Source organism: Aphanomyces astaci (genome assembly GCF_000520075.1).
Source record: "Aphanomyces astaci strain APO3 unplaced genomic scaffold supercont1.56, whole genome shotgun sequence".
Lineage (NCBI taxonomy): Eukaryota > Oomycota > Saprolegniomycetes > Saprolegniales > Verrucalvaceae > Aphanomyces > Aphanomyces astaci.
In genome coordinates, this window is record NW_009798319.1 from 419,659 (window position 1) to 431,652 (window position 11,994).

At 43.3% G+C, this 11,994-nt stretch overlaps 3 protein-coding genes across 3 annotated transcripts; 1 reads left to right on the top strand and 2 right to left on the bottom strand.

Moving 5' to 3' along the window:
• Positions 1-4,101: 4,101 nt before the first annotated feature.
• Positions 4,102-4,666, top strand: H257_14332 (hypothetical protein; the record flags this gene model as incomplete). The annotated part of the gene is made up of 2 exons (XM_009842096.1): positions 4,102-4,177; positions 4,410-4,666. 2 exons carry the CDS (start codon positions 4,102-4,104, stop codon positions 4,664-4,666), a joined length of 333 nt encoding a protein of 110 aa, XP_009840398.1.
• A 4,134-nt stretch (positions 4,667-8,800) lies between these two features.
• Positions 8,801-9,963, bottom strand: H257_14333 (hypothetical protein). Its single transcript, XM_009842097.1, has one exon. It carries the CDS (start codon positions 9,905-9,907, stop codon positions 8,831-8,833), a length of 1,077 nt encoding a protein of 358 aa, XP_009840399.1. The 5' UTR covers positions 9,908-9,963; the 3' UTR covers positions 8,801-8,830.
• Positions 9,964-11,272: 1,309 nt separating this feature from the next.
• Positions 11,273-11,639, bottom strand: H257_14334 (hypothetical protein; the record flags this gene model as incomplete). The annotated part of the gene is made up of 2 exons (XM_009842098.1): positions 11,273-11,498; positions 11,557-11,639. The coding sequence occupies 2 exons, from the start codon at positions 11,637-11,639 to the stop codon at positions 11,273-11,275; spliced, it is 309 nt and encodes a 102-aa protein (XP_009840400.1).
• Positions 11,640-11,994: the final 355 nt, after the last annotated feature.

The following is an 11,994-nucleotide window of genomic DNA, read 5'->3' on the forward strand; positions in this document are numbered from 1 at the left end:
GGCGAATGCGAAAGTGCAATGAAGACGGCCTGGGACCAGACCCTTCCGCTGTCCTGTCCCGGGTTGAAGAAAACCCCGGCCAACGGTGTTCCCGGGGCTACTTGGTTTGCCCAATCACTCGCGCGACCTGGGACCGAGAGCCACTCAAGGTGCCCCAGGGTTGGCCAATCCTATCGACCTGTTACACCGACTGTATGCCCCGTGAACTGACTGAAGCCTGAGACGGAGCTTCGGGCCTAAGTGGGGGAGAATGTCACGGTGCGACTGCGGGGTCCATGACCCTGCCGAGACTGCGAAGCCAGACGAGGCCCTGATCGACCCTCTGACCTTCCTGAAGACCGCGTTGCCTTTCCCGTTCTGGCTAGACCTCCCAGACCTTGTATACCTCCCAAACTCGATGACCAGGACCGTCATACGGGTGTCGAAGATCTACCAAGACGGAGATCCCTCAACCACCAACCGCTGATGCAGTAGAACTTAGAGCATTAGGACTACAGCCACGACCACGCCTTTAACTAACTCGACTTTACATTTTGCCTCGAACTCCATACCTGGGTTTGAGGTCTCCTTGTTTGCCTGCGCCGCGCCTACCCATCAACTTGTCGTAAAACCCCGCGACACCCCAACAAAAATCCGCAATTGTTGGAGGCATACAGGGATTGTGCATCAATAGCCCTTAGCCCTTGATGAGTGCATTTGACCAGATACGCGTTGTCGCCCCAATGTCATTAGAGTTACTTCACACAAGCTAGATATTTTGTACTTCTAATGTCACAATTATACAACTGTACTGTACTAGATTTCAATACGTACTTATATAGTATAAAACTACTCAGGGTATTTATCGAAAGGTGGTGGGTATTTGCTGGAAAATTACACACCAAATGTTTCATAATTTCGCTATAAAGTCAACAAACACCGGGTGTATAGGGTGACAAATTTCTCTCAAAACCCATAACCTTTGTGTATACGTACCTCTACAAAGCTATATTTCACCCATGCTGCAAAAACCGGGGATCCACTGTAGTAAGTAGCACATTACATATTAGCACTGTACTATTAATAGTATATGTTCAGTAGATTATATATATTAATCAAGTGAAGTAACATTCAAAATGACTAGTATTCACAGTCAATACATACTGTAATATATGTGCACGTAAGTAAGTATACGTTAATCAAGTGAAGTGCTAGTAACATTTAAAACAGGATACACTACATGTACCATACACAATCGATAGATTTGGCGATACTACAAAGTACAGAGAACCGAGTAGGAACTCGCGCACAGTTGTATCAACACTATTTTTTTTCCATGGAGCATTCACAAATTCCGTCGTCAACCAATAGTATTTTTTTCATATTTTATATTTTAACCAATAGTATGCTTATAAAAAGTTTTTAAATTGTATGATTGGATATAATAAAATTAATCAGATTGTTCTGATTGCAAAATTATAATTCGTACTCAGAATCACAACTTGCGCATTCGCATACAATTCCCCATATATTTCAAAATACCACTGTGCGCGAGTTCCTACTCGGTTCTCTGTAGTGCGCACTAAGAATCACACAGGTCGATTCACAGGGAGACTGCGCCCAAAGCGTAAGCGGTATACAATGCACAATACTTTAATCAAGTCTAAGTAACCGTCCAAATGCGTCATAATAATCAATACATAACGTTACTTTAATCAAGTCTAAGTAACCGTCCAAATGCGTCATAATAATCAATACATAACGTTACTTGAATCAAGTTCAACGTAACCGTCAAAATGCGTCATATTAACAGTAAGCTATCTCAAGATATTCATTGCACTATTTATGACCATAGTTTAGAGAAATCACAGTTTTAATGTAATTGTGATGAATGAATTCAACAATAGTCTAATTTGACTGATTAATGTCTAAAGTACAACTGTACTATTATTCCTGCGTACACAGGGACATTACATGTACTACAACAGTACATAGTAACAATAAATTGTATATGCTAATAAGTGAAGTACGTACTCCACGCGGATGTACAGAATGGAGTAATTTTCAATAGATCTTGCATTCAAAGGAAGGCCTGGTACATCCGCTGAGAGCATCATGCTAGTACCCTGTCTAGTACTGGAAGGAGTACTACTGTAGAAGGTCAAGATTTGATACCGCATAGAATGCAGTTTATGATTACAGTACAGTACTGGAAAGGAGGAGATGTGATACTGCACACAGTACTACAGTAGTAGTTGTCGTTTGCGTTTTGTACCCAAGCCGCCAACTCAGTGTCAAGCTCAGTTAGCTTTGGTCCCTTGATGTTGTAGCGTGCCGCAGTTACGTCGGCATCAATGTTTGCTGCTGAGCTGGTGCGATCGTCCCGAACAATGCGACCAACAGTGGTAGGATGCACGACGACGCCGAACTCCTGTGTGATCCACGTGCATGCAATCGATAACGTGCGGTCGGAAGTGCAGCTGTAATGTGCTCTGACTCTGTTTTCTTGAATTAGCGTCAGTCGCTTGGCAGGTGCTGGCATTGTGTGATTGCACTGAGATCAAATGTCGTTAACCTGCGATTGTTGCACCGGAATGACCTCAATCGTTTGAATTTCAAATTGTATTAATCCCTCTTGAACTTAATATTGTATAGATTTACATGGGATATTAGTTTATACCAGGCTGCAAAAATCGGGGGATCACTGTCATCCCCCGATTTTTGCAACCCCTAGCAAATATAGCTTTATAGAGGTACTTATGTTGAAGGGTCATGTGAAGTCTTGGAGGAGTATACCTGAACTCTAGGTTTGCTTGTTATGCAGTGCTCGAATTTGTGCCGACAGCCATGTCGTCGTGTATGCAGAGTTAATCACTTTACAAGAATTCGCATGGCTAATGGACAACGCCCGTGTTATCGTGGTATGACTTGGTCTGGCACAGCATTTGATTCCTACTGTCTCCAAGTATTAAATTTTCAATATCCTGTTTAATTGAAATATCAATGGTATTACACAGGATATTCGTTTATACCAGGCTGCAAAAATCGGGGGATGACTGTACTTCAGCATGTCCTCGTCCATTCGATGATAACGTAAACAATCATTGATTTGCCGATGCATCATTAATTACCAAAAGTCTTGCCCCATAGAATGTCAAACTTGATATGATTGGATCAAAATATTTACCGCAGCAATGAAACCTTTGGTTAGCTAATATTATTCGAGGAATATTGTTATAGAGTTTCAACATCATCCAGAGGTACGTTGAACCTATAATACTCAATTGCTTTATAAACGAATAGTAACTGTATATATAGATATTTGTATTGTTTGCTCGAGGCATTCCTAGTACTCTAATCACATCAATATTGTGGTAGATCGATGATTCATTGTTTGGAATGACCATCTTTACAATTATATTACTTCAAGTCCAAACATTTTTATTGCCATCTGGCTGAATCGAGCTAACAGTAAGGGCTTGGACAAAAGATTATATAAATCGAGCTGGTTGTAAATACTGCAGGAAATATCCTCCAAACAAACATCATCAAATTCGGCCGAGTGATTGCTTACGTTAGCTAGCATCCCTACTGTAGTACTACCTCCGTACGAAAATGTTTGATTGATTCGGCTTTTTGAGTTTTTAACAAGCGTATCTCGGCCAAAATGGGTTGTTGCCTGGATTGTAGGAATACTACCAAATAGAGATTTTCATTAGGAGCCAGGTTTCACTCATTAGAGTGCCCAAATTAGAATACCCTTGAAATTATACGACAACCACTGTAAGGAACGATGATTGATTTTCACTGTGTTTCCTCATAATTTTATCAAGCTATAACGTTATCTTATTCATAGTAGAATTATCTATATGCAAAGGTTTAGATCAATATAGGCCGGCCGTACAGTAAAAATTCAGTACCTTTATAAACGGATAAAAAATTGCACGTAAGTGGTAAAGATTATGGTTTTGAATTCGAACGGGCATTCAGCACATTAGTACTAACATTATCGGTAGTATGAAGTGCTTCGTGTGTAGTAATAGCATAACGTGAGCAAGCAGTGATTTCCCAAATTTGTGTAATGTTCCCTTGGCCATATCTCGTTCAGGAGTGACATCTTGAATGTGGAAGTTGCATATCCTAATTCCCCGTTTCAAGCTCTTTCGCATGAGACAAACACAAATCAATTTAAAGGATGGTTAGTCGATCAAAACATTAGTCAAGATGGCCACTCAAACAGGGAATCAGTGATTTGCCAAAATTTATATTTGTTTAAAGTATCGAATAAATCACGTCAAGTTACACGGCATTTACAATATTATAAAGTTTTACTATATGTATGAAGTAGTTAAGTTTAGAAGGGAAACATTCATCCATGCGATTTTGATCAAACGATGGTCAACGATACAAGCCATGCCCTTGGCGCGTAGCAAATCAGTTTGACGATGAGGCGGTGGTGGAGAGCGCCGACTTGGACGCCCATGTGTGGTTCTATGATCCGCTCCTCCAGCGCATCCGCAACAAAGCCAACGGCCGGTCCGGCTTGGGCTGGGTTGAGAGGAAGGTCAAAGGATTGGTGCAGGGCCGCGTGTGCGACCACACGGCCAGCCAGTCGTGGTCTTACAACGACTTCAAGGGCCAGATTCAGCACCTCGGCACGATCGGACTCTGTCTCAACGTTGACTGAAGTGTGTACATGCAGATATCTCTTGATATCGATATATTTTCCCTCCATTAAGTACTAAAGGTTCAATTTCTTGCGGGTTTCAGTTTTATCCAATCATATTCATTCTTTTGTACTATTGGCTGATACATCGTGGAAAATCACTGATGCAATAGCAAATCACTGATTGCTGACGTTAATATGATGAACACAACATTGTGTGGATGAGCTGTAACGTTACAATGTACTACATACTGTACGCAGATGTACGGAATGTACTACCGGTCGGTAACTGAGGTAGAATTATAGTACTGTGTGCATATTAACACTACTAACGTTTTCAGGGAAATTGTATTGGAAAAATCGTGTGGATAATCACTCTACTGAATGGGCTTTGGATAGGGTGTCGTTAGTGTCCGCCGTCGAGGCGGCATTTGGATGTCAATTCAAACTCGAAAATCTTTTACATATAATAATTTTTTCCACCATAAACTTTTATAAGATTATTGGAATGAGAGGTTCTGCTTTGTCCAATAATGCAGCTCGAACGATTTAATTGGATGAAATAAATCGGCACATCAATGGACAATCGGCACATCACTGGTCGGCAACGTTACGCAGTAAAAACCAAGCTTCACTGTATGATAAAAACAAAGCTAACGTGGCCGACCATTGATGTACCGATTGTCCGTCCATTGATGTGCTGACTTATTCATCCAATCAAACCCTAAATCGATTTTCATTGGACAAAATGCAACCTCTAGACAAATGATATTCGTGCTATGAACCCCAACATTTGTGTTTAAAAGTACTTCTACACATGATACCTGTTCGAATTGTATAAACTTTTATAAAATGGTAATCGTATGTTGTAGAAATAGGTTGAAACTTTCGTTTTCAATACATAACTCAAGTATAAAAATCGGCACATCAATGGTCGCCCTCTGTAAAGTACTCAACTTCAAAAACTAATTGTGCAATCCTAAACTATTCAAATCGATATACTTTGGGCTCATTCGAAAGAGCTCAACGTTATCCATCCAAAAATGTATGTATCAAGGGAGGATTCGAAAAAACAACTGAAATATTTGAAAATCAAAATGAAGAAAAATCGGCACATCATTGGTGGGCCACGTTACTACCGTATACCGCCCGCTTCAGTACCTATGATTTCTCCGGTTGGACTTGTACCGGTTTGGAACATATCGGCCAATGGCGAACATTTTCATGGTTCCGGTTGGGCGTGTACCTAATTGTCTCTAATTGGACAGAAATATCCAATCACCATGCGTTAATTATTTTCATCCGATGAAATATAAGTCCTGTGATGGATTTAGACCAATGCGCTTGCCTGAATAGTTTTCAAGGTACCCCTTGGAGCTGAGCTGTATCGGTTGTGATCAGATTTCACTGACATTTTCATAGGTACTGAAGCGGGGGGTATACGGTAGTATACTTCGAAGTAGTATCTGATTTGTAGGAGAAATTATCCATCTACAAAGCTTTAGATCAAAATAGGTGGTACAGTAAAAATTGCAGTACCTACCTTCATGGAAGGATAAAAATTGTACACATTTCCGTAACGTTAAGGAGGTAGTAAGTACTGTACTACTTCGAAGTACGTAGTAGTATATTGTAGTAATACCGTTAACGTTAGAAGTAAACGATGAACACACGAGGAGACTGCGCCCAAAGCGTAACGGTATACAATACTAACTAGCGAACGATGAAAGAACAACCCAGTTTTCTGAATGCGCAAAAATTATTGGTGGTGATGCAAGTTTTGGATGCATACGAGCGATAGCTCCAGGGGGCATTTATGAACTATGTAAGCCAACTCCATGTTTATACGATGATTACACGTATATACCTGTCATGTGGAGGGGATACCTGGTAATGTGTTGATCGTCGTGGGCCTACAAACGAATTGATAAGTATCGTGATGTGGTATTCATGGACACACAAGCTGTTGGGTAGCCCAGGCTTGTGGTTTGTACCGTCGACATGCTGCGCCGTCGTGTGCGCTATCTGCCCGTTCACATCGATACTTCTTTCTGAATGAATGGAAACTGAAATCAATCCGCATATATATCCGCAACATATGGGTGCCGACAGCTCACCTCGACAGCCGAAAGGACTCTTCCACAATTAATAGTACCAGTAATGTTATTGCCAAACTGGCCTTCCCATTGTGCTCACGAAACACATGCCGTGGAAACCTCGTCCTGTACTACTACGTAGTACGTAGTAGTTGCTTAGTGCACTCATGATATACGTACGGATTATTATCCGTAGTATTGATTTGAGGATGCTCAACAAGGGTGGTGGCAAATACATTATGATTACTCGCACCTCGAGGGTTGGCTGACGCGTCATCATGGTGCTTCAATGAAAGATTTAGTTTTCATTCTACTGTAACTTTATGTGGGATGCTTTAGAAAGCGAGCTCGCGCAATCGCAGCCATTGCGACGAAAGGTGGGGATTCCGGTATCGTTAAGGTCGAACACGCGCGTGAGTGCCAGCATCATTTACACACTATAGTTAGGAGTACTTTAGTATATTGCGCAATACACAAAACCCATGAAGCCACGAGCTATTACAACGCCAACACTTTCAATCACAGCGACGAACTCCGTTCTCTAGACTTCTCTTCATGGTGGTGGATGGTGCTAATTGGGTATATGTTAGGATCTAAGGGCTCAGAACGGTGCATCAAAGGATTGTGATTTGCCAATGAAGTGAGTAAAACTACGTGAGGACTCTCGGTGCCCGCCACGCAAGGTCGAGTCAATGCAGCATGGACGTCCACTTCTCTCGATGACGTCATAAACTGCACTTCGACACGAGGAACATTTTTGAGGTCATCACGGATTAGTTAAAATATATCCAATCATGAAATACTACTCCAGAAAACAATGAGTTGCATTTGCATATTTTTATAAATAATACTATCCATCACTTTCAGCGTGCATACTTTATTCCATATATACACGAGTGCAACGCGCGCGCCAGTTCCTACGTGGTTCTCTGTAGGACATGGTAGATACTGGAAAGACCTGTGTTTCCTCTTGAATTATCATTTTTCAGACGTCGAAACCCAATCCTCAGTGCCGAGATGCTTCCATTTCCCGACAGCCCGGCACCGATTTCCAAAATATGTTTCTTAAATTGAAATTCTACGCGAATATGAGTTAGCAATACTTTGATTGGAATAAGGCACTTTGATCCGGAAAGGTGTAATGTTGATATGTGAATTAGCAATACACAGTAATGTTTGTGGTAAGCTATGGCAGTACTGTTCAGCATTAACCCAGAATTGGTGTTTTCAGGGGCAAACGTTAATTAAACTGATTTCACCTTGTAGCGCAAAATATCCTCCTGCGTCGTTGCATTCCGTACATGAAGTTCACATAGTGACAAGCCCGGATATATTTTCAAGAACATCACATTTCGTTCATTCCATATGTGAATACCTGAGAGAAAATGAAATCCTGCATAGGGCTAAGGTCGTACGCAGACAGCAACTCACGTTGTTCACTGATTCGTCAGCATGCTCTGTATACATACAGAGAACCAAGTAGGAACTGGCGCAATGTGTCATCAAGGAAAATAGATTTATTTCGGTGCAACATTGAAAGCAATCATTTTTGACCAATCAAGAATTATCTCTTCAAAACTAGATAATTTAATTGTATTATTGGCCAATGCAAAATTCGTGCAGCACGCCTTGGCGATGGGGTGAATGTCACCCCATTTTCGAAATCCTCCCACCACAACCAATTGCACGGCGACTACATCGCCGGTACTGTGTCCGCTAGATACGATTCTTTCTCAGCATGAACGAACGCCCTCACAGTCAAAAGTGCTACGTCTCAAAAGGTCGTCTAGCATTTCGCCAGCTTGCCCAAATCATCACGATTTCGTGTTAATCGTGGAGGTATCTTCGGACTCCGGTAAGTGGCTACAATGCAACCAATTTGAGCATCTCCACCACATCCCAAATATCTATCCGTTACAATAGTGGTACCTTCGAAGTTACAAACAATTTGGGGATGTATCCCAGTATTTTTGTCCCCATTTCGCCAGAGCAAGACAACTATGTTTGATATTCCGTTGGTTCGGAGCAGAAGGCGACCGCGAGCGAAAAATTAACAAAACCTCTCTATTAACAACTAACTATAACTCTCTTAGTTGCCACACCACAACGTTCCATGTTCAAGACTGTAGTATTCGCAGTCGTCCCTGCAGAAGTCATCCAAGCAGTAGTCGGCGCCAGGATAGTAGCAAAAGCTACACGTGGCACAACCAGGCTTGGGGTTGGCAGTCTTGGGCCTCATCGTGGTCATGTTAGGCATGGTGGTAGGTTTGGTCGGGCAAGGGGCCGAGGTTGTAGGTTTGGTCGGGCAAGGGGCCGAGGTGGTAGGTTTGGTCTGGCAAGGGGCTGAGGTGGTACAAGGGGAGGCAGTCGTGGGCTTCTTCGTGGTGATGTTAGGCATGGTGGTAGGATTGGTCGGGCCAGGGACCGAGGTGGGGGGGTTCTTGAGGTACGGCTCAATGAATTCGCGAGCCATGGAGATGCGAGCGTACACGCCTGGCTTGTTTTTCTCGGCACACTCAAGCCCCCAGCTGACCACCCCCACCAACTTTGCAGAACCGTTGGTTTCCACCGTCAAGGGTCCGCCAGAGTCGCCTTGGCACGCATCTTCGCCCTCCTTGCCGCCGGAGCACAACATGCTGGCGTCGACGGAGTGCCCAGACAACCACTTGGTGCACTGTTCTTGGTTGACCGTATCCACCCCGACTTCCAACAAGACTTTGGACAGAGACCCGCCCGTAGACGTGGTGCCCCAGCCACGTACAACCGTGGGGGTATCAGCTTCCACAGTGTCAAAGGACACTTCCACGGCCGGGAACTTGGACTCGCGCTCCAAAATCATCACGCCAAAGTCGTAGGCATTGGTCTTGGCGTTGTTCTTGGGGTGCTTGATCTCTTGCTTGACCTTGATCTGCTCACCGTCCTTGGTGCCGTTGTTGTAGTGCGACCCAATGGCCACATATTCAAGGCGTTTGCCCATGCAGTGGGCGGCGGTCAAGACGACGTTGGGGGCGATCAAACTACCTCCGCACGAGTCGATTCCAGAGGCTGAGGAGCGAATTCCAGTCACGTACAAGTGCTGGCCAACGGCAGCTTCCTTGCCCCCGACGATTTTGAGATTGGCATCGACGGAGGTGAAGAGCGCAGACAATGCAAATGCGACTTTCATGGTGAAGGAAGTTTAATGAGTGACACTCGGGAGGATGGGGCTGCGTTCGATCCACGTTTTCACATGAATGCCATGAAATCAGATGACGCAGATGCGGGGATGGGTAGAGAAATGTGTCGTCTATGTTTGTGAGTTGGATATTTCAAGAACATAGTGAGCTGCCTTTCCGGAGGTGCAGTGGACCTATGATGTTGGCAAGTTGTTTGCTTTACATGAGACTACACTGGTATGTGTCGTCCACGTCTTCAATACACTTTGCCCGGTCCACCATTTAAATGAATAGATAACCCAATACGCAATGGAATAAATACTACGCAGTATATAGAACAAACTTTGCTAAGTGAAACAGATGGGGAAAATAGACGTAACTACTGTGTTGTAATAGAAATTCGTGGTCCCTATCCCAACTCTATATCGCAAAAACTTCCCTTGTACCTACGGCGGGAAATCACTTTGTCCAGCGATGGTGCTCACGCAGTGGGAGTTGTCCTTGCATGCCCCTTTCGTGAAAACAACGATACAGCGACGTCGTTTCTTAGTGCTGTGTATTGCGTTAAACTACGTTGAACTCCAGTTATCCCAGACATCAGGTGCAACCTCAATGCTGTGTCCGACGCCAAAGCATTGCTGGACTTTCGCTTCCACGTCATGAGAATCAAGAAGTTGGGCGACAAACTTGGTCTCCCAGCTGTGGTGATTACTGTACTACAGTACTCAACGCTACCTTACTTCCCGCGATGAAGCGATTTGTATTCCGCTCGGCTGTCTGGCATTTCCAACTGGTTACACACCTTGACGTCTCCGTCCATGTAATTGGAAGAAGCATGACATCTTTCTTTTGTCTTTGAAGTCGCGGCATAGTCAAATGTAGTTTAAACATAAAAATTTAGATAGAGGTGAATTGCTTAATGGTAGGTAACCACTAATGAAGCACCTTGTGGATCCGGGTTCCAAGGTTACATGAATTGTGGTTCTTTGGATGGGAGATGTATTACATAGTAGCTAACATTTGTAAGCAACAGTTGAGCTATGGTTCCCAGGGGCTTACTCGATTGAGTCTAGATTTTTCACATGTATCCGACTACAAGAGGTGGTTTAATGACATGTGGCATGTGTCTTTCGAATCATGTGTTTATGAAATGGTGCCTATTGAGATAATTATAGCCAATGAGAGCAAAAATCACCGTTCACCTACTATACTACCGTGTAGTGTATATTGGTTTAGACAGCCTTTTTGATGTGGACTCCTGTATAAAATAGTGCTATATCCGGTTAGACACATATCAAGTTTGGCTAGTTTATCCTTGGCGCCTTTAAGGACCTCTTATACTTCGTATAACCCCTATCTACCAATAAAATATCAATTTATAGAGGGAACCCAGCCGATGTTGCGTGGATCCGGCCGTTGAAGTCCGCGGTGCGGGAGAATTGGCTCGTTGAGATCCAGCGCCAAGTGTGCAACAGCTGCCTCGTAAACGCCAACTTCAAGCTGCGCGGTCCCTCAAGATCTACGATGGCGTCATGGATCACGGCCGCCTGGACCGACTTACCTTCCACGGTGATTTTGAACGGTTTTCGCAAATGCCGACTTCTAACAAGTGCAGTTGAGGAGTGTGTGGTTGTTGACAGTGTTGTGGATGCCAACGTACTTGTTCATTTGGTTGCCAACTTTGCGATTGAGGAGACCGTCGAACCAGCGAGCGATATTGACGTCACTGATGTCAACCACCATGACGAAGTTGTTTAGTCGTAGATAATATAATATCTCGATGTTTGTACTGAAATATAATGCAATGTTACCTCCAGAACATTGATACCTCTTTAAAATTTATCATCTCATTTTCGCATATTTGCAACGTCAGCCGAGCATAAAAAGGATACTAGTGTATTGTATGTCCACAACAAATTACAGTATCCGTATCATGAGGTGACTGTCCAAAACAATATACACTACACGGTATCTCTAGAGGGAAATAGACCAGCTAACTATACAGTTATAGGAACTCGAATTGACCGGAATTTGGAGTATTTTTAGCGAAGTTATGTTCCAACAAACTCAAAAGTTTTGAAATTCACCGGACCAGTCG